Source organism: Lepus europaeus, chromosome 18 (assembly GCF_033115175.1).
Source record: "Lepus europaeus isolate LE1 chromosome 18, mLepTim1.pri, whole genome shotgun sequence".
Classification (NCBI taxonomy): Eukaryota; Metazoa; Chordata; class Mammalia; order Lagomorpha; family Leporidae; genus Lepus; species Lepus europaeus.
This window is the reverse complement of record NC_084844.1, coordinates 75,463,132-75,486,256: the sequence shown is the minus strand read 5'-3', so window position 1 is coordinate 75,486,256 and position 23,125 is coordinate 75,463,132. Positions and strand designations below refer to the sequence as shown.

Sequence of the window (23,125 nt, the reverse complement as noted above, 5' to 3'; positions counted from 1 at the left end):
CAGCACCCACGTGGGAGACCCAGAAGAAGCTCCTGGCTCCTGGCTCCTGGCTCCTGGCTTTGGATCAGAGCAGCTTCGGCTATTGCAGCCATCTGGAGAGTGAACCAGCAGGTGGAAGACCTTTCTCTCCCTCTCTCCCTCCTTCCCTCCCTCTCCCTCTCCCTCTCTGTAACTTTGCCTTTCAAATAAATAAATCTTTTTTTTTTTTAAAAAAAGCTATCATAGGAACATTAAGACATGTCCACCTCTCACCCCAGGTTAAACAATCTCCCTAGGATGGGCAAGTCTGCCCATCTCATCTACAAAGCTTCTCCCCGTTAAGAAATCTTTGTTCCTCCATCCTCTTTGCAGCCACATCCCTTTAGCATTTTCAAACACGCAGTACCATGCATTGAGAACACCTGACTGGAAAAACCATCAGAGGACCTTGCTTGAACCAAGTTTCAGTCCATCTCTCCTCACCTCGGATAGCCTGCCTCACTCTGCTCAGACTCTTACGTCAGGTGTAAACTGTAAATACTTTAGGGGAAAAGCTCAAGGGGACATGATGCCCACCCCCACCCCAGTGACTCCCTGTTGCCAGGGACTGCAGTCCCACAAGGCCTGTATGCACAGGCTGCTCTCTGACCCTCCATACAGTGAGGTCTTGAAAATTCTGTCCACCATTTGTAACAGTCTCATCCAAAGCCACTCAGTAAATGTGAAACCTGAAATTATTTGACTCTGTAAACAATGTTTTGTCTCTGTAGAGTAACGTTTACCTAGAAATTTCCAAAGCAAGGATGAGTATTCTTTTAGCCACGATTCTCTGTCCTTTGTTGTTTGGAATTCCACTGAAGCACTGATACATTCTCTTCAGAGCCCATTAAATACTGGTTTTTACATCTGATTTTAAATGATGGCTAGAAGCAGACACATCTTGTGTACCATTTCTGATCTTCTTGGTGTCTTCTGTTCCCTGTATCATTTGTCACTGTAGGAACTAGCTTTTCAGATGTGGGATTTGCTTTCTGCAGGTGCAATCTAACAGTTCCCCATATTTTGGGCTGTGCCCCCAACCCTCGCCCTCGCTAGAGTGCGTGTTGATTCTGAGGTACAGAATACTCCATGATCAGAGCACACACGTGCACCACAATATTCTCCGTTGTGTAGACGTGTGCCTTTGTTTGCAGGATTTTACAGGGACAGGTGCATCATAACTATGGCTCTCTAGGTGAGTGTTCTTTGTTGATTATTTTGTATTTGGTAAGCATAAGTCACTGTGGGTTCTAATAAAATCTGGAGTGCGTGGGGATGTATCCAAATACATTTTCAAATTTTGTTTGTGGCCAGAATGTGCATGGCCATTTCAAAGTGGAGTGGACTGTGTGAGTAGTGTTCGAGTGCATTGAGAGCCCAGTTAGGGCTCTGCACGCAGGCTCCAGACCTGAGTAAGACAGAGGGTTGTCTGTTTGGAACAGTTTCTTTATAGAGTTTAGAAATGGGTGATGCCATTGTTTATAAACTCGGTACTCAACACCCCTGAAAAACACTTAGTCCAGAAAGCCCCAGAAAGGACTGCAAATGTCCTGAAAAAGGGAAGGATAAGAGTAATAGATTGATACCAGGAGGATCATCTAGGATTAGGGAATGGGGAAGTCATTGGTCCTGATCACTGTAATAAAAGAACCAATTAGTAGGGGGCTAAGATGTTGTGGGGACATTCACAATCATGGATTGTGGCTCTGTGGAGGCAGTGAATACGTGGTCTGGATCCTGAGTGCAGGGCCCTAGCTGGGCTCCTGCAGTGTTGGAGATGGACGATTTTTGGAGTCTGATTTGGGGATATTCAACTAACGCTGACTGTAATTGACAGCATCAGTTTAACACAATGGTTTTATTGATTATTTAGAAGGAGAAAAAAAGCAAAACAAACAGAAACCATAAATACACAAGGGAGAGAGAATGAATATGTCAAATTTTTGTGTTGACGACATAATTCAATAAGCAAAGTTTTTCAAAATGAGGCTAGTATAGCTACATATGTATAAGGACAAATCAACCCATGATCCCTGCTTCACATCACAGAAATATTAATTTAAGGTAGATCACAAACTTCACCAATAATGTCATATTCCTAAAGAAAGTTTCAAGAAGGAAACCTTGGAGAGTATCTTCCAGACCATGGAGCAAGCACAGTACTCTCTGGTAAGAGAAAACCATAACAATAAAGCAACAATAATGAATTATAAAATACTAATAAAATTCTCACACACGCATAGAATCAACATACTAAACAAGTGAGCAAACTCCTGCATAAAATAGTTACATATAAATTGACAAAGAATTTTTATCCAAAAGGCATCAACTTCCCATCATTCTGCATTAGTACCTAAATTAATAAGTGGGTGGTACCCTCTACCTTACCATAACATTTTGTTTCATGGTCAACTATGTCTTGGAGACAGCTGGCAAAGGATCCCTGCTGTCTTTCACGAGATACACAGGGTTCCAATTCAAACCCAAGGTCGTCAGCTGAGACCTTCCAGTAAGGCCTGTAGGATTCCCGCTATCTGCATGGGCTCTGAATTTCTAGCTACAAATGCTGAACCCCAGCCTCAGGCCAAGGGCAGAAGTGTATTCAGTGGCTCATAAGATGATGAGACTATGGCCCTCAGAAGCATGTGCGCTTGGTGAGATGTCAGATCTTCCCAAGTAACCTCCTGGTAAGGACATACAGTACCTGAGGCAGGTGCTATAGTGAAAAACCCATTCTCATCCTTCCAAACCAAAAACAAGTCTATGTTGAGAAAGGGAACAGGATGCAGTTTCTGCACAAGTTCTCACACGTGGGGAAGACTTGAGTAGGTCACCATTGTGGTTTTTGAGAACTCGTTGATACTGGCAACCTTAAGGAGGACTCTAGCTACCAAAAGGCCAGTTGAATCTACTCCACAGAATATGCCCACCCCAAGGAAATCTCTGTGACAGTAACATCACTCACAAATGACTGATCCAGCTACAGATGTATTTTTTTCTCTTAGTCCTAGACTAACACTTGGTACTTCCAGTGGGCTCTGGAAACCTATTTCCTCCCAATTTGATACGAATTTCTCACTGAAATGCACCCTCTGCCATCCCTTCGTGTTCTAACAAAGAACATTACCCCCAACACAGATGCTCATGGAAGGCTCCTTGTCCTGATCCTGACTCTGCTCTTCCTTTGGGCCAACAAGCCTATGTGAGTCTCATTGACCAAACCCCATACTTCCATATCTACCTCCACTGCTCCCTGAGGTCTAGCCTTCACCACCTTCAACCTCCCATCACTGTCTTGGTCTCCCACATCATCTCCCTGCTTTCCTTTCCTCTACACGCCAGCTTCTCTTCCTTTGAAAGGAAAATTGATACCTTTATCAGGGAGAAAGTCCCCTCTGTCAACTAGCCCGCTGTAACATGAGTCCTATTTGCTCTGGCATCATTGGTCAAGTTGCAGTCACCCTGATCTCTGAATGGAACTCCCTCGCAGCTCACTCATGCCTATCTCACTTCAGGACCATCTCTTAGCTACTCAATGTGCCACTATGTTCCTTTACTATCTACAATACCCAGTTGTTATTCATTACCCACTGGTTTACTCTCCAAATGCCCCTAGCACCCAGGAGAGGGCTGAGCCAACACTGGGAACTCATTCCATGCCTCCCATGGGTAGCCGGATCCCAGTTACTTGAGTCGTAACTCCCAGGGTCCACATTATCAGGAAGCTAGATTTTGAAGTGCAGCTGGGACTTGAACACAGATACTCTGATATGGAATTTTGAGGTCTTAACTTCCAGGCCAAACTCCTACTCCACATGTGCTTCATCTGAACAATATTTTACCTGGAAGTCAATATTTTGGACAGGCTTAAGTTAAATTGTTTTTATGTAGAATAGCTTCAGGGAGTTAGAATGTGCATGTCCTAGCATCCATCAGCAACTGATGTTCTCCAGCACTGCATCTCTTCACAGGTTTCTGCAGGGTGAGTTCAGCAGGGCCCATGTTTGCTGGATGGTATCCACATCCACATCCCTGAAGTTGACTGACTGTAAAAAAACATTTACCTCCTGATTAGGCCAGGGCTACTCCCACTAGTATACTAGGAGAGGATGATCCACCAGACAGCAGCGAAGAAAGGGACCATACAGAAAGCCCAAGCCCTGTGTGAGATTCAGCTTCAATGTTTCTCTGTGTAGACCTGACATGTGACATACACACATGATCACTCAGAGTTGCACTCTGAATAAAGAAGTATCACATGAGGTGTGATATGAAATAACCTGTATAGTTCCCAATAAAGTGGTATGATTCACTTCCTCACTGGTAATAGTCATTTTTGAACTGAGAACATAAGTAAATGTTCCTCTTTAGCAGTTTGAAGTTCATACACAGCCTCATCAAAAGATAAGCAATATGCAAAATCTCTGACATGAATCAACTATGACCACAGGAAAACTATTCCCTGATATGAAACTTAGGTTTCTCCTCTACAAAACGTTTCAACAAATTGTTCCAAGTACTGAGAGAGTTCAGTGAGCTAATGGAGCATCATTCCCTATGTATCAAGCAATAAATGCAATTTCTATGTCTATTTCTGTTAGGATGGCAGTGGAGGAAGAAGAAACGTCTGGCATTCTGTGAGTTGAACTGTTCAAATACAGAATGGGGAGTTTACCAGGTACAGCTTCCATCATCTCTACAGAGACTACATCTTCACGATTTGGTACAAGGAACAGTTCAGAAGACAGAGTTGGACCCCTGAGACTTCTGTAGAGGGTGGTCCTAGCCAGACAACTTCTGTGGTGAAGGCTTTCCTTCTCTCCAATCCCTGAGTCCATCAAGGGTTGGTTATCATTATTTTTCCTTGTATATCAACCCTGCCCATCTACTAAATGGGTAATAGAGACCTCTAGGGTTTTTTAAAATATTATTTATTCATTAGAAAAGCAGACACACACTCAAAGAGAGGGGAAGGGGAGACAGACAGATCTCTCATCCATTGCTTCACTCCTCAAATGCTTGCAACAGTTAGGAATGGCCTGGGGCTGGCACCGCGGCTCACTAAGCTAATCCTCCACCTGCAGCACCGGCATCCCGGGCTGTAGTCCTGAGTGGGGTGCTGGATTCTGTCCTGGTTGCTCCTCTTCCAGTCCAGCTCTCTGCTGTGGCCCGGGAGTGCAGTGGAGGATGGCCCAAGTGTTTGGGCCCTGCACCCACATGGGAGACCAGGAGGAAGCATCTGGCTCCTGGCTTTGGCTCGGCATAGCGCACTGGCCACAACGCACTGTCCGTAGCAGCCACTTGGGGGTGAACCAATGGAAAAAGGAAGACCTTTCTCTCACTCTCTCTGTCACTGTCTAACTCTGCCTGTCAAAAAAAAAGAAAAGGAATGGCCTGAGATGACGTCAGAGGCAAAAAATCAATCCAGGTCTCCCAAATGATGGCAAGAACCAACTATGTAAGCCTCCCCCACCCCTGCCCCCTGCTTCCAAGTACGTGCAATAGCAGGAAGATGGAATTCAGAGTGTGGCTGGGACTCAAAACCAGGTACTCTGAAGCCAGCATTGTGGTACAGTGCGTTAAGCTGCTGCCTGAGACATCCCATATGAGAACACAAGTTTGAGAAACCAGCTGCTCTGCTTCTGATCCATCTTCCTGCTGATGTCCCCGGGAAGGCAGCAGAAGATGGCCCAGGTACTTGGGCCCCTGCCACCTATGAGAAAGACTAGGATGGAATTCCTGGCACTTGGCTTTGGCCTGGCTCAGACCTGACTGTTGTGGCCATTTGGGGAGTAAATCAGCAGGAGCAAAACTTCTCTGTATGCCCCCTTTCTCTACCATTCAAATGAATCTTTTTTTTAAGATTTATTTATTTATTTGAAAGTCAGAGTTACACAGAGAGAGAAGGAAAAGCAGAGAGAGAGGCCTTCCATCCACTGGTTCACTCCCCAATTGGCTGCAACAGCTGGAGCTGCGCCAATCCAAAGCCAGGAGCCAAGGGCTTCTTCCAGATCTCCCACATGGGTGCAGGGGCCTAAGGACTTGGGCCATCTTCCACTGCTTTCCCAGGCCACAGCAGAGAGCTGGATCAGAAGTAGAGTAGCTGGGTCTCGAACCGGCACCCATATGGGATGCCAGCACTGCAAGCGGTGGCCTAACCCGCTATACCACAGCACTGGCCCCTCAAATCTTAAAAATAAAAAAAAAACCTAGGCAGTGTCTAATTCACTCACCAAATGCCTGCCCCAGAAACCTCTCAGTTTAATGTCATCTCCTCTACTTCCAAAGCTGTCGTATGACCCTAATTTTAATCCACTAAACTACTTGTGCATAGCCAAATTGAGTAAGTAATCCTGTCACACATTGCACACAGTTTTAAAACTTAAGCAAAGGATGTTTATAAGAGCAAATGGGGCCAGCGCTGTGGCATAGTGGGAGAAGCCACCGCCTGGGGTGTCGGCATCCCATATGGAGACAGATTTGAGTCCCAATTGCTTCATTTCTGATCCAGCTCCCTGCTAATGCATCTGGGAAGGCAAAAGAAGTTGGCTCAAATGCTTGGGCCCCCGCACCCATGTGGGAGACCTGGAGGAAGCTCCCAGCTCCTGGCTTTGATCAGCCCAGCTCCAGCCACTGCAGCCATTTGGGGAGTGAACCAGTGGGTGAAGGATCCCTCTCCCTCTCCCTCACCCTCACCTTACCCTCACCCTCGCCCTCCCCCTCCTCCTCTCTCTCCCTCTGTTTCTCAAATAAATAAGTAAATCTTTTTAAGAGCAAAAATGTATTTTTGGAGATGAGGGAGATAAGGATAGTCTTTTGTAAGAGTTTATTAAAATGTTCAATTAACTTCAATACTGGTAGCTATAACACATGATTCCTTCTGATCCTTTTGTCTAACACTCTCCTTTCTCCTCTACTCAATGCTGCACAGTCCTTCCCAAGTACATCTAGCACTAGGACCACTGAACTCCCTGAGGAAGTGTCTGCCTTCCCACTGCACTGTCAACTTCTGCTCTCCCCAGCTCTGACTCCTGTGTGCACTATATGCCTAAGTCCACTGCAGTCACTCACATGGTTAATGAAGAAATTACTTCCCCAGTGACACTATGAGAAAGTCACAAGTTTTCACAATGCTTCTCCCCAAAAAATCCTCAGTGGAAAATGAAGGAAGTTAGTGTAAACATTGGAAGGATAAGAAATATTTCTGGATATGTATTGACCTACCATATACCCCCCAGAGTCCCCATGAAATAAAACTGGAACTAATATTTCCTAGGTGCATTTGGAAATTTTAGGCTACAATGAGAACACTGCCCACTGATTAACAAAGGGGACCAACTCATAAAAACAGCAAGCCCATCCTGAACTGTAGGTGCACTGTCATAAACTCAGTAGAGACCTGTCTCCCTCTATTCTCACACAAGAACCTGAGATTCCAGCAGACAAAGCTGGGAAGAAACAAAGGATATGGGATTCCAATCATGAAAAACATTTCTACATTACACCACTTGCAAATCTCCTGTCATTAATTTGTCATACCTGTCACATGCACCAGCCCACATGCACCTGCAGGGTGACCAGCACCTACAGCAGGAGTCCTCTCATGTCCCAGGGCCAGGGGCAAGAAGGCTTAGACACTGCTTCTCATAAGGCAGATAATATCCTCATTGTCGTTGTGGTAAGAAACACACAATGTTAAATTTATCACCTTAAACATGCTAGGGGTACAGTTCAGCACTGTTACATATATTTATGTTATTGTAAAGTGGATGTCTAGAACAAAACTTATTCCCTCAAAATACTAATACCCTCCTTAATGGGCCCATGACCACCTTTCTACTTTCTGTTCTATGAGGGTGACTGCTTTAGATAACCTCTATGAACACAATCTGCAGAATCTGTACTTTTGTGACTGGCTTATTTTGTTAGCACACTGTCTTTGAGGTTCATCCATGTCACAGTCCACATAACAAGATTTCCTTCTTTTCTGTGGCTATGTATTATCCCATTGTGTTGCACATACCACTTCTCTGTGATGTCTATAGGGTCATCTTCGCCTAGCTCCCAAATTTGGACTAGAGTAAATGGTACTATGGTGAATATTCCTTGTATTTCTTTGAGATCCTGTTTAGAATTCTTTTACATGCATACCCTATGGGATAATGAGATAAATCTATTACATGGAAAACATTAATATTGCTTGCAAAATGGCTGTACCATTTTACATTCCCACCAAGAGTGCACAAGCATTCATGAACCCTCTTATCTTTGCCAACGTATGTAGCTGTTTATTGTTTTCATATCATCCTCATTGTGTGACATGACATTTGTTAGGGTTTGATTTTTCACTTGGCTTATGATCAATGGTGTTGGACTAATTTTCATATGCTTATAGCCACTCCCATGTATTTGAAGAATTAGCCATTCAAGCACTTGCCCAATTTTAAATCTGGTTATTTGCCTCAATCCTAGAAGTTTTCTCTCCATCTTAGATCTCATGCATTTCTTCTGTTATAAGAGGAGAATGTTGAAGCACCATGACACTGAGTGTGCTATGTGCTGCCCCGGAGTGAAGCAACTAAGTCCCAATCCACCAAATAAGCACACCATCTTGGGCCAGTATTGTAGGCTAAGCCACCACCTACAATGCTGCCATCCCATATCAGAGTGCCAATTCAAGTCCAGCTGCTCCACTTCCAGTCCATCTCCCTACTACTGTGCATAGGAAAGCAGCAGATGATGGCCCAAGTGCTTGAGCACCTGCCATCCATGTGGGAGACTCAATGGAATTCTAGGCTCCTGATTTCAGCCTGGCCCAGCCTCATTCAATATAGTCATTTGGGAAGTGAATCAGCAGATAAGAAAGAAAGAGAGTCAGTCTCTGTCTCTGTCTCTGTCTCTGTCTCTCTCTCTCTCTCTCTCTCCCTCTCCCTCTCCTGGTTGCCCCTCTTCCAGGCCAGCTCTCTGCTATGGCCCAGGAGTGCAGTGGAGGATGGCCCAAGTGCTTGGGCCCTGCACCCGCATGGGAGACCAGGAGAAGCACCTGGCTCCTGGCTTTGGATCAGCGCGATGCGCCAGCCACAGCGGCCATTGGAAGGTGAACCAACGGCAAAAAGGAAGACCTTTCTCTCTGTCTCTCTCTCTCTCTCTCACTGTCCACTCTGCCTGTCAAAAAAAAGCTATTAGCCTATTTGACATAGAATTAGAATCTGATCCTCTGTTAAAGCAATGAGGTTTTTGCAATGCATGTATGTTAGTCAATACTTAAATCATCTTAAAAACTGTTTAAAACCTGTAGCATCCCCTATTAATAGTTATGTTTAGTTGGTTACTGTCAGTTTTCTAGTCAGATCCAGTAGTTCCCTAGTTCTGACTTGGTTAAAACTGTTCCAAAATATGAGATATGATTCCATGCACTAGCTCTTAAATTTAAGGTTTTATTTCTGATTTTTGGAACAACCAAAGAGACACAGATTTTGTAAATGTTTATCTATTATGTTCTCTTAATGACTCTGTTAAGTTCTGATCATTTAAAACAGCTGAGTTCCCCTTAAGAGCCGTTTGTTTAAATATATGCTTATTCTAAAACATCTGAGTAATCACCTTGTAACAATGATCAAATTTTGTCTATATTATGTCATGATGTTAAAGGATACTGTTTCTACAAAATGTTCTAAACCTCCTTGGCATCTTTTGACAGGCATTCCAAAAAAAATCAAGGAAGAGACAATCTGGGTGAGTCGCTTTTTGCACAGCCTTAAACCTGAAGAATCAAGCAGAGCTCTCCGGCCACACCCATCACAGCCCCTAAGGATCCATCAAAGCAGACAGCCAACTTAGAGGCATAGTATAATGAGAAAAAAACACCACAGCCAAAAAAAAACCATAAATTATCTCCAACATGCCAAACAACAAACGTAGAAACCGAGGTAACAAGAGCAAGGAAGACACTATGATGCCCCCAAATGAACAAGACACCCCAATCCAAGATTATGAAGATGAAGAGATAGAGGAAATGCAAGAAACGGATCTCAAAAAACTGATAAGAACATTAAGAAGTTCTCAAAAACAAATTCTTGAACTACAGAAATCCTTAATGGACAAGATAGAAAATCTCTCTCGTGAAAATGAAATATTAAGGAGGAATCAAAATGAAATGAAACAACTAGTAGAACATGAAACTGTGATAGTGACAAAAAACCACAATGAAATGAAGAACTCAATAGATCAAATGACAAACACATTAGAGAGCCTTAAAAACAGAATGGGTGAAGCAGAAGAGAGAATATCGGAATTAGAAGACAGAGAACAGGCCGGCGCCGTGGCTCAACAGGCTAATCCTCCGCCTTGCGGCGCCGGCACACCGGGTTCTAGTCCCGGTCAGGGCACCGATCCTGCCCCGGTTGCCCCTCTTCCAGGCCAGCTCTCTGCTGTGGCCAGGGAGTGCAGTGGAGGATGGCCCAAGTGCTTGGGCTCTGCACCCCATGGGAGACCAGGAGAAGCACCTGGCTCCTGCCATCGGAACAGCGCGGTGCACCGGCCACAGCGCGCTACCGCAGCGGCCATTGGAGGGTGAACCAACGGCAAAACGAAGACCTTTCTCTCTGTCTCTCTCTCACTGTCCACTCTGCCTGTCAAAAAAAAAAGAAGAAGACAGAGAACAGGAAAGGAAACAGTCAAATCAAAGAAAAGAAGAAGAAATCAGAAATCTAAAAAATACTGTCAGGAATCTACAGGATACTATTAAAAAACCCAACATTCGGGTTCTAGGAGTTCCTGAAGGCATGGAGAGGGAGAAAGGATTAGAAGGCATTTTTAGTGAGATACTAGCAGAAAATTTCCCAGGTTTGGAGAAGGACAGAGACATCCTAGTACAGGAAGCTCATAGAACCCCTAATAAACATGACCAAAAGAGATCCTCACCACGACACGTCGTAATCAAACTCACCACAGTGAAACACAAAGAAAAGATCCTAAAATGTGCAAGAGAGAAACGCCAGATTACTCTCAGAGTATCTCCAATTAGACTCACAGCAGACTTCTCATCAGAAACCCTACAAGCTAGGAGAGAATGGCAAGATATAGCCCAGGTACTAAGAGAGAAAAACTGCCAGCACAGAATATTATATCCTGCAAAGCTCTCATTTGTGAATGAAGGTGAAATAAAGACCTTTCACAGCAGACAGAAACTGAAAGAATTTGTCACCACTCGTCCAGCCCTGCAAAAGATGCTTAAAGATGTATTACATACAGAAACACAGAAACACGGTCACCAATATGAAAGAAGGTAAAGGAAGGAAACCTCACAGCAAAAGATCACAGGAATCTCAAACCATATATTAGAAAATATCTTTGGCAAATGGCAGGGCAAAGTTATTCCTTCTCAATAGTCACATTGAATGTTAATGGCCTGAACTGTCCAGTTAAAAGATACCGATTGGCTGACTGGGTTAAGGAACAAAACCCATCTTTTTGCTGCTTACAAGAAACTCATCTTTCCAACAATGATCCATACAGACTGAAAGTGAAAGGATGGAAAAAGATATACCATGCCAACAGTAATGAAAAAAGAGCGGGAGTAGCCATCTTAATATCAGACAACATAAACTTTACCACAAAAACTGTCAGGAGAGACAAAGAGGGGCACTATTTAATGATTAAGGGATCCATTCAACAGGAAGATATAACGATTATCAATGTATATGCACCTAATTATAGGGCACCAGCTTATTTAAAAGACTTGTTAAGGGAATTAAAGGGAGACTTAGACACCAATACAATAGTACTGGGGGACTTCAATACTCCACTCTCAGAGATAGACAGATCAACAGGACAGAAGATCAACAAGGAGACAGTAGATTTAAATGACACTATAGCCCAAATGGATCTAACAGATATCTACAGAACATTTCATCCTACATCTAAGGACTTTACATTCTTCTCAGCAGTACATGGAACCTTCTCTAGGATTGACCACATACTAGGCCATAAAGCAAGTCTCAGCAAATTCAAGAGAATTAGAATCATACCATGCAGCTTCTCAGACCACAAAGGAATGAAATTGGAAATTAGCAACTCGGGAATCCCTAGAGCACGTGCAAACACATGGAGATTGAACAACATGCACCTGAATGAACAATGGGTCATAGAAGAAATTAAAAGAGAAATCAAAAATTTTCTGGAAGTAAATGAGGATAACAGCACAACATACCAAAACCTATGGGATACAACAAAAACAGTGTTAAGAGGAAAGTTTATATCAATAGGTGCCTACATCAAGAAATTGGAGAGGCACCAAATAGATGAGCTTTCAAGTCATCTCAAGGATCTAGAAAATCTGCAGCAAACCAAACCCAAACCCAAACCCAGTAGAAGAAGGGAAATAATTAAAATCAAAGAAGAAATCAACAGGATTGAATCCAAAAAAACATTACAAAAAATCAGCCAAACAAGGAGCTGGTTTTTTGACAAAATAAACAAAATTGACACCCCATTGGCCCAACTAACCAAAAAAAGAAGAGAAAAGACCCAAATCAATAGGATCAGAGATGAAAAGGGAAACGTAACAACAGACACCACAGAAATAAAAAGAATCATCAGAATTTACTACAAGGACTTGTATGCCAGCAAACAGGGAAATCTATCAGAAATGGACAGATTCTTGGACACATACAACCTACCTAAATTGAGCCAGGAAGACATAGAAAACCTAAACAGACACATAACTGACACAGAAATTGAAACAGTAATAAAGGCCCTCCCTACAAAGAAAAGCCCAGGACCAGATGGATTCACTGCTGTGTTCTACCAGACATTTAGAGAAGAAATAACTCCAATTCTTCTCAAACTATTCAAAACAATCGAAAAAGAGGGAATCCTCCCAAACTCTTTCTATGAAGCCAGCATCACCTTAATTCCTAAGCCAGAAAAAGATGCAGCGTTGAAAGAGAATTACAGACCAATATCCCTGATGAACATAGATGCAAAAATACTCAATAAAATTCTGGCCAATAGAATGCAACAACACATCAGAAAGATCATCCACCCAGACCAAGTGGGATTTATCCCTGGTATCCAGGGATGGTTCAACGTCCGCAAAACAATCAACGTAATACACTGCATTAAAGACTGCAGAAGAAAAACCATATGATTCTCTCAATAGACGCAGAGAAAGCATTTGATAAAATACAACACCCTTTCATGATGAAAACTCTAAGCAAACTGGGTATGGAAGGAACATTCCTCAATACATTCAAAGCAATATATGAAAAGCCCATGGCCAACATCCTATTGAATGGGGAAAACTTGGAAGCATTTCCGCTGAGATCTGGTACCAGACAGGGATGCCCACTCTCACCACTGCTCTTCAATATAGTTCTGGAAGTTCTGGCCAGAGCTATTAGGCAAGAAAAAGAAATTAAAGGGATACAAATCGGGAAGGAAGAACTCAAACTATCCCTCTTTGCAGATGATATGATTCTTTATTTAGGGGACCCAAAGAACTCTAATAAGAGACTACTGGAACTCATCGAAGAGTTTGGCAAAGCAGCAGGATATAAAATCAATCCACAAAAATCAACAGCCTTTGTATACACAGGCAATGCCACGGATGAGGAAGAACTTCTAAGATCAATCCCATTCACAATAGCTACAAAAACAATCAAATACCTTGGAATAAACTTAACCAAGGATGTTAAAGATCTCTACGATGAAAACTACAAAACCTTAAAGAAATAGAAGAGGATACCAAAAAATGGAGAAATCTTCCATGCTCATGGATTGGAAGAATCAATATCATCAAAATGTCTATTCTCCCAAAAGCAATTTATACATTCAATGCGATACCAATCAAGATACCGAAGACCTTCTTCTCAGATCTGGAAAAAATGATGCTGAAATTCATATGGAGACACAGAAGACCTCGAATAGCCAAAACAATCTTGTACAACAAAAACAAAGCCAGAGGCATCACAATACCAGATTTCAGGGCATAATACAGGGCAGTTGTTATCAAAACAGCATAGTACTGGTACAGAAACAGATGGGTAGACCAATGGAACCGAATGGAAACACCAGAAATCAATCCAAACATCTACAGACAACTTATATTTGACCAAAGATCCAAATCCAATCCCTGGAGTAAGGACAGTCTATTCAATAAATGGTGCTGGGAAAATTGGATTTCCATGTGCAGAAGCTTGAAGCAAGACCCCTACCTTACACCTTACACAAAAATTCACTCAACATGCATTAAAGACTTAAATCTACGACCCGAAACCATCAAATTATTAGAGAGCATTGGAGAAACCCTGCAAGATATAGGTACAGGCAAAGACTTCTTGGAAAAGACTACAGGAGCACAGGCAGTCAAAGCCAAAGTTAACTATTGGGATTGCATCAAATTGAGAAGTTTCTGTACTTCAAAAGAAACAGTCAGGAAAGTGAAGAGGCAACCGACAGAATGGGAAAAAATATTTGCAAACTATACTGCAGATAAAGGGTTGATAACCAGAATCTACATAGAAATCAAGAAAATCCACAACAGAACAAACAACCCACTGAAGAGATGGGCCAAGGACCTCAATAGACATTTTTCAAAAGGGGAAATCCAAATGGCCAACAGACACATGAAAAAATGTTCAAGATCACTAGCAATCAGAGAAATGCAAATCAAAACCACAATGATGTTTCAACTCACCCCATTGAGAATGGCTCACATTCAGAAATCTACCAACAATAGATGCTGGAGAGGATGTGGGGAAAAAGGGACACTAACCCACTGTTGGTGGGAATGCAAACTGGTTAAGCCACTATGGAAGACAGTCTGGAGATTCCTCAGAAACCTGAACATAACCCTACCATGCAACCCAGCCATCCCACTCCTTGGAATTTACCCAAAGGAAAATAAATTAGCTAATAAAAAAGCCATCTGCACCTTAATGTTTATTGCAGCTCAATTCACAATAGCTAAGACCTGGAACCAACCCAAATGCCCATCAACAGTAGACTGGATAAAGAAATTATGGGACATGTACTCCATAGAATACTATACAGCAGTAAGGAACAATGAAACCCAGTCATTTGCAACAAGATGGCGGAATCTGGAAAACATCATGCTGAGTGAATTAAGCCAGTCCCAAAGAGACAAATATCATTTTTTTTCCCTGATTGGTGACAACTGAGCACCAAAGGGGAAACCCGTTGAAGTGAAATGGACACTATAAGAAACAATGACCTGATCAGCTCTTGTCCTGACTCTAGATGTACAATGTAATACTTTATCCTTTTTAGTATTTGTTGTTGTTGTTGTTGTTCTAGTACTAGTGGTTGAGCTCTGTAATTAACACACAATTATTCTTAGGTGTTTAAATTTTAACTGAAAAGTGATCCCTGTTAAATTTAAGAGTGTAAAAGAGGGAGGAGATGTACAATTTGGGGCATGCTCAATCAGACTTGCCCCAAATGATGGGGTTAGAAATGTGCCAGGGGATTCCAATACAATCCCATCAAGGTGGCATGTACCAATGCCATCTCACTAGTCCAAGTGATCAATTTCAGTTCACAATCGATGGCTCTGATAGGTCTAAGAGTCAAAGGGATCACACAAACAAGACAAGTGTCTGCTAATTCTGATAGAATCAAAAAGGGAGAGAAGGATCCAACATGGGAAACGGGATACACAGCAGACTCATAGAATGGCAGACGTCCTAAACAACACTCTGGCCTCAGAATCAGCCCTTAAGGCATTCGGATCTGGCTGAAGATCCCATGAGAGTATTGTAGGCATGGAATGCCAAGAAACCATGGAAAAGAAAAAAAAGAAGAAGACCTAAATGAAAGATCTCTGTGAGTGAGATCCCAGTGGAAAGAACGGGGCCATCAAAGAAGGAGGTACCTTTCTCTGAAGGGAGGAGAGAACTTCCACTTTGACTATGACCCTATCGGAATAAGATCAAAGTTAGCGAACCCTAAAGGCTTCCATAGCCCTGGCAACTCATGACTAGAGCCTAGGGAGATTACTGAACCATGAACAGGAGTGTCAAATTGCTAAGTCAGTCCCATGTGGGATCTGTCCTTAATGTGTTGTCTAATGTGCAGTGATGCTATAACTAGTACTGAAACAGTATTTTTACACTTTGTGTTTCTGCGTGGGTACAAACTGATGAGATCTTTACTAATTATATACTGAATCGATCTTCTGTATATAAAGATAATTGGAAATGAAAAAAAAACCTGGTGTTAAATTGGAAATGGCATAGAAAATTAATTAATTTTTTAAAAAAAATTATGTATGATCTCTGTCTTTAATGTGCTATACACTGTTATTTAATTCTATAACTAGTACTCCAACAGTATTTTTTTTTCACTTTGTGTTGCTATATGGGGGCAAACTGTTGAAATCTTTACCTAATATATACTAAACTGATCTTCTGTACATAAAGAGAATTGAAAATGAATCATGATGTGATTGGAAGTGGAGAGGGAGCGGGAAAGGGGAGGGTTGTGGTTGGGAGGGAAGTTTTGGGAGGGGGAAGCCATTGTAACCCATAAGCTGTACTTTGGAAATTTATATTCATTAAATAAAAGTTTAATAAAAAATTGTTGGTAGAAAGAATCTAAAAATGTTTTTACATGCTTGCTGGTCAAACAAGCTTCACCATATTGGATATTTAAGAGATGTTTCAAAATACATGTATTTTTAAAATTTATAGAAGGCATTGGACCTTCTGGTAAATGTTTTCATAAATTGTTATTTAACAGTTGAAATTGCCTGCTAAATTTTCATTTGATATTGTTATTGACAGTAAGCGATCTGGGAAGCCTGACTTGTTCCCTCATTTCTCTATTCTTTTCAAGATGGGAAACTGACTCTATACTGAAGGACTCTGAGGATGTACAGTTTGATCCTTAAACCTTATAAAAAGGATGGCTAACATTTTCTGTAATAATAGCATAGCCAAAATGAGAACTTAAATTATAATTTCACAGCTAGATTTACTTCACCATGGACACAGTAAACAGGCAAAACCTTCCTTTCAGACCAATAAAGGGAGAGACAGTTTTAAAGTGAGGACGTAACTTTCCTCATGGCACTGTCCATCTCACAGAAAATCCACTATCAGAACATGCCTGTGACTACAGACTTCTAGTTTAGACCACCAGACAAGGGACTGAGCACCCTCTTGACTTGCATACTCTTAAAGGTTTCCTCTGTTCTGCTTCCACAAAAGCCAGGAGGAAGAGAAAGCTAGGCAGTAGAAGCAATGTAAAGATAGGCGGCAGGCCAATTAAGGCTGCTCTGTACAGTGATCTGCCATCAAGGAGATCCAACAGACCAGACCACTGCATTGGTTTACATGGAAAGCCAGGGCTTCAGCAGAAGTAGCTTATGAAGAGCCCTGGCAGCTCTGCCAGCTAAGAGTTAGGTCCCTGGAAATGGAACTGCCCTGGAGTCGAAAGACAGATCATTGTCCCTCCACCCCTCCTGGACTTTTGGGGCTGATGGAATCCCATACAACACTTGCTTTATTAAAAACAAAGGGGGAGCTGGCACTATGGCCTGTGGCACTGGCATCCCATATGGTGTCGGGTTCTAGTCCCCGTTGCTCCTCTTCCAGTCCAGCTCTCTGCTGTGGCCTGGGAAGGCAGTGGAGGATGGCCCAAGTGCTTGAGCCCCTGCACCTGCTCGGGAGACCAGGAAGAAGCACGTGGCACCTGGCTTTTTTTTTTGACAGGCAGAGTGGACAGTGAGAGAGAGACAGAGAGAAAGGTCTTCCTTTTGCCGTTGGTTCACCCTCCAATGGCCGCCGCAGTAGCACGCTGCGGCCGGCGCACCGCGCTGATCCAATGGCAGGAGCCAGGTGCTTATCCTGGTCTCCCATGGGCCATCCTCCACTGCACTCCCTGGCCACAGCAGAGAGCTGGCCTGGAAGAGGGGCAACCGGGACAGGATCGGTGCCCCGACCGGGACTAGAACCCGGTGTGCCGGCGCCGCAAGGCGGAGGATTAGCCTAGTGAGCCGTGGCGCTGGCTGGCACCTGGCTTTTGATTGGCACAGCGCTGGCCATAGTGGCCATTTGGTGGGGTGAACCAACGGAAGGAAGACCTCTCTCTCTCTCTCACTGTCTAACTTTCTCTCTGTCTCTCTCTCTCACTAACTCTACCTGTCAAATAAATAAATAATTTAAAAAAAAAACAAAGGGAGTGCCGGTGCTGTGGTGCAGGAGGATAATCCTCCACCTGTGGCACCGGCATCCCATACGGGCACCAGTTCTAGTCCCGGCTGCTCCTCTTCCCATCCAGCTCTCTGCTATGGCCTGGGAAAGCAGTAGAAGATGGCCCAAGTCCTTGGGCCCCTGCACCCACGTGGGAGACCAGGAAGAAGCACCTGGCTCCTGGCTTCCGATCAGCACAGCTCCAGCCATTGTGGCCATTTGGGGAGTGAACCAATGAAAGGAAGACCCTTCTCTCTCTGTCTGTCTGTAACTCTACCTCTCAAATAAACAAATAATAAAAAACAAAAGGGGGGAACATTAGTGAAGTGGTGCTGTCTTATCTGTGGTGCCATCTATGCCCCAGATGCCTTCTTAGCCTCTGGCCCCTATCCCCACCTTGCACAGTAAGCTTCGGTCCTAAGCCCCATGGCCCAACCACAGGTGTCAGCTCTACTCCCACCCTAATGGGATTCGCTGCTCCTATTTCCCTGCCCTTCAGCAAGACTATAACAGGACCTGCTTCCAGCACATGTGCGCTCTCTCTCTCTCCTGATGCCTCTCTCTCTTACTCTCTTGCCCTCTCCTTCCAGCCCCATCAGGCTTCCCCCACCTGACCATAAATATTTCCCTTAAAAATAATGTGATGGGAAAACACTATATACAGGATTTTTCAAATGTTCCTTGAAATGTTAATCTTGATTTTTGCACCTGGCCAAGCTGAGGTCCAACAGTGGAGTCCACGAAGGGAAGAAGCCCACATTTCCTGGAGTGGGGAACTGAGGTCACTCAAGAGGAAAAGCAGAGGATGAATCTTGGGGAGATTCCAGCAAGCTTCCCTTGATCATTCCCAGGCCATGGGTGTATAGACCCCTGCACCTGCACTCAACCTGAGTTAAACTCTCCCCTGTTGTCTGTGTGGTGCAGCTTCCCCTCACCAAGGAAAGTGGAATTAGGGAGACTGTCAACTAGACTCTTGCCAATCTGCTTCTTGGAGGTCTGCATCCAGGCCTGGGGGCACCAAAGCCCCCTGCCTGACCATCATCAGTGCTGCTTCTGTTGCATTTGACTTTCACTTCCTATGTCAGGCACAGACCTGCATCTGTGCAAATGTCCATCCTGGAATGATACAGTGAAGGCCTGAGCTTGGGATTCACATCAGGAAAGATGGTGCCACCCCAGCACTCACTTTCCCATCCTGCCAACTATGACCTGAGGGGTGAACCTGAGAGGATGACCAGGCTTTTAACTGCCACCCACCCCCTACCAAAATAATTGCTCCTTTACAGGACAGCCCCGTGAAACATCCCAAAACACAAACAAAAGATGGGGATACCCTGGTGGGATCAGCATTGTGGCCTTGTCTAGACTGGCATTCGTGGACTGCTTGGTGATACCTAACGGTCCTGTTTTCCATCATGCCTGAGGCACTGAGTGAGAGTACTGAGCCACCATCTACTGGCAGTAAAGACACGTACTTCGCTTTCCTGAGTCTAGGTTCTTGAGCAGTCAAGATGGAGCAGGAGGGCGCCGGTTCCAGTCCCAGCTGCTCCACTCCCATCCAGTTCTCTGCTATGGCCTGGGAAGGCAGTAGAAGATGGCCCAAGTCCTTGGGCCCCTGCACCTGTGCGGGAAGACCCTGAAGAGGCTCCTGGCTTCTCACTTCAGATCAGCACAGCTCCGGCCACTGCGGCCAATTGAGGAGTGAACTAGCGGATGGAAGACTTCTTTCTCTCTCTCCTTCTGTCTCTGTCTCTGTCTCTCTCTCTCTCTGCTTTTCCTTCTGTGTGTAACTCTGACTTTCAAATAAATAAATAAATCTTAAAAAAAAGATGGAGCAGAAAACATACAAGCTTCTGTAGAGTATCTCCAAGAAAGGTTAGTTGGGCAGCTGTCTAGCAAACTGGGTGTTGGTCACCAGATTTCTATCTTCTGTTGGAGCCTGTCATCAAAGAGGCGAATGCACTTCCTGGGCTCCACACTTCTGGACTCCGTCTAGGGTCAGCACCTCTCAAAGTCACCTTCAGGCTGCTGACTGCTCACCTACAACCCTATGCTTTTCCATAACCACACAGAACTATGGCAACATGGGCCACCTCACAGATGCTGGAGGACTCCCTAGCCTAGACATGGAAAGGAGTTACTGGAAGTTTGGAGGGGGTACAAAACACAGGAATGGGTAGTTCAGTGGGTACGGACTTAGACAGAGTTCTGGAGACTGGTCACTCAGCAATGTGAATAAACTCTTGTGTTTGCAAATTCTCAGAATACTATCCCTGATAACATTTGTGCTGAGCTGATATTCTTGGTGTTCCCTGGAACAGGACTCAGACACCATCTTCTTTCCTTAAACGACTGCACTGGATGACAGACTCCATAAGCCATGCTCAGTGCAGGCATGCCCTGCACACTCTCTCCTCTCAGCTGGGTGTGATGACACATGGTTTAATAATGCACTGACCCGGGGCTGGCACTGTGGTGCAGTGGGCTAAGCCTCCGCTTGTGCCACTTGCAATGCCAGCATCCCACATGGGTGCTGGTTTGTGTACCGGCTGCTCCTCTTCTGATATGGCCTGGGAAAGCAGCCTAAATCCTTGGCCTCTGCACCCACATGGGAGTCCTGAAAGAAGCTCCTGGCTCCTGGCTTTGGATCAGCCCAGCTCTGGCCATTGCAGCCATTTGGGGAGAGAACCAGCAGATGGAAGACCTTTCTGTCTCTCCTTCTCTTGTCTGTAACTCTACCTCTCAAATAAATTTTAAAAAAATAATGCATTGACCCTACAACTTAGAAACAAATATATCCTGTTCTGGATAGGTGAGTCTCGTGTCCATACCAGAAATGAACACAGAGCCCTGTGGGGACCAGCAAACACTGAATACAGAAGCCCTATGTCTCTTGCACGAATGAGGGGAAGATCCAGCACAGTCCCAGTCCCTACAGCCAGGAGATGACTTCATTGTCACTTCATACAGGCACTGACACTGGGAGACTTGAAATATCCCTCTCCATAAACAAAATGGATGCAGTCAAAAACCTGAAATTCAGAATCACACAAGTACAAACTCCACTCCTATCTAGAAAAGTTTTTTTTTACTTTATTGAATCTTGTATTGAAGCTTTATATTTAAGTTTCCATATTTTAAAAAAAATGCAAATACCCTTGAAGTAATGGCCAAGACACCAGGTACACCTGAACAGGTTTCCCACAGAACTGGGGGACAGGGGGTTCACAGCACAAGCTAGTAGTTCCAGGACTGCTGCACTGAAGACTACCTTCCCACTACTGGACAGCCTTTGCCTCATGTCTGTTGTGGTACCTCACATCATCCATTTTCATCTCTCCTATTCCATCACCCTGTGTCTCTGCTCACACAGTAAGAGAAGGCTGCTGCTAAGTTTGGGTCTCTCCAGTCTTTGAAAAATGGTCATTCACTCTACCTAATACCTTCTTTCCCCTTAAGGCACAAATTGTTCCAGTTTCCTAATCTGAATAAACACCAAACATTAAGGGTCGTGTCCCGGATGCTCCACTTCCCATCCAGCTCTCTGCTGTGGCCTGGGAAAGCAGTAGAAGATGGCCCAAGTCTTGAGCCCCTGCACCCACGTGGGAGACCAAGAGGAAGCTTGTGGCTCCTGGCTTCGGATCAGCACAGATCCGACCATTGTGGCCAACTGGGGAGTGAACCACTGGGTGGAAGATCTCTCTCTCTCTCTCTCTCTCTCTCTCTCTCTCTCTCTCTCTCTCTCTGCCTCTCCTTCCCTCTGTGTGTAACTCTGACTTTCAAGTAAATAAATAAATCTTTTAAAAAAACATTAAGGGAACCTGGATTTTTGTGACCTTGTTGCTAAGGGGAAAATCACCTTCTCAAGTCCTCCCATATTTAAAACATTTCTACAAATTAAATTCCTTGTGGTATCTAACATATCCTAAACCAATTTGACTTATAATACTTTCTGTAGATGTGTTAGGGTGAGATCATTTAGTTATGAGAAGATAATATCTAAAATTGAAATACGTAACATCATCTTAAAATTAAAATATCCTCTAAATGTGGTATGACTGCTGCTTCTTCTGAAAGTATCAAGTTGTAAATTTTTTATTAAAAACATTTTTTGACAGGCAGAGTTAGACAGACAGTGAGAGAGAGAGAGAGAGAGAGAGAGAGACAGAGAGAAAGGTCTTCCTTTTCCATTGGATCACCCCCCAAATGGCCACTGCGACTGGCACACTGCATGATCCAAAGCCAGGAGCCAGGTGCTTCTCCTGGTCTGCCAAGTGGGTGCAGGGCCCAAGTACCTGGGCCATCCTCCACTGCACTCCCGAGCCACAGCAGAGAGCTGGACTGGAAGAGAAGCAACTGGGACAGAATTTGGTGCCCCAACCGGGACTAGAACCCAGGGTGCCAGTGCCACAGGCAGAGGATTAGCCTAGTGAGCCGTGGCGCTGGCCAAAAACATTTTTGCAAATCTCAGTTTTATTGTTTAAACTCAAAGGTATGATATCTGAGTCCAGTAGAGAGAGTATATTCTAATTTGCTTGTTTCTTAAAAGTACTTACTACTTAAAAGACAGAGTTTCAAAGAGAAGGAAGTACAAACATGTTACATCAAACCCATACTAATTTCAAATTGGAAAATTAATAACTTACCACAGACAAAATCTACATAAGTGTAAAGGCACTCTTTGCTCCACAACCCTGCAGGGAGCTCTCACCCCAGGGCCTCCTCTGATTCCTTTGCTGAAAAGCCTCTTCTCACCTACTCTGAGTTTTCTCTCCCTGATTCCTCCTCATCTTCTGTGCCTGCCACATTCTCAAGTCTACTGTAGCCACTACTTTGATTATTTCCTCCCCAACAAACCTGATTAAGGAAAGAAAAGGGCAAGTGCTACCAAT

At 43.9% G+C, this 23,125-nt stretch overlaps 1 protein-coding gene across 1 annotated transcript in view; it reads left to right on the top strand.

Annotated features, from left to right (window-relative positions):
* LOC133747047 (leucine-rich repeat-containing protein 37A3-like) overlaps positions 1-23,125 on the top strand; it is a 73,888-nt gene that overhangs the window by 46,356 nt on the left and 4,407 nt on the right. Inside the window, exon 16 of the mRNA XM_062175178.1 lies at positions 3,910-4,000. Within this exon, the coding sequence (XP_062031162.1) occupies positions 3,910-4,000 (91 nt within the window). The remainder of the gene's footprint in view (positions 1-3,909; positions 4,001-23,125) is intronic.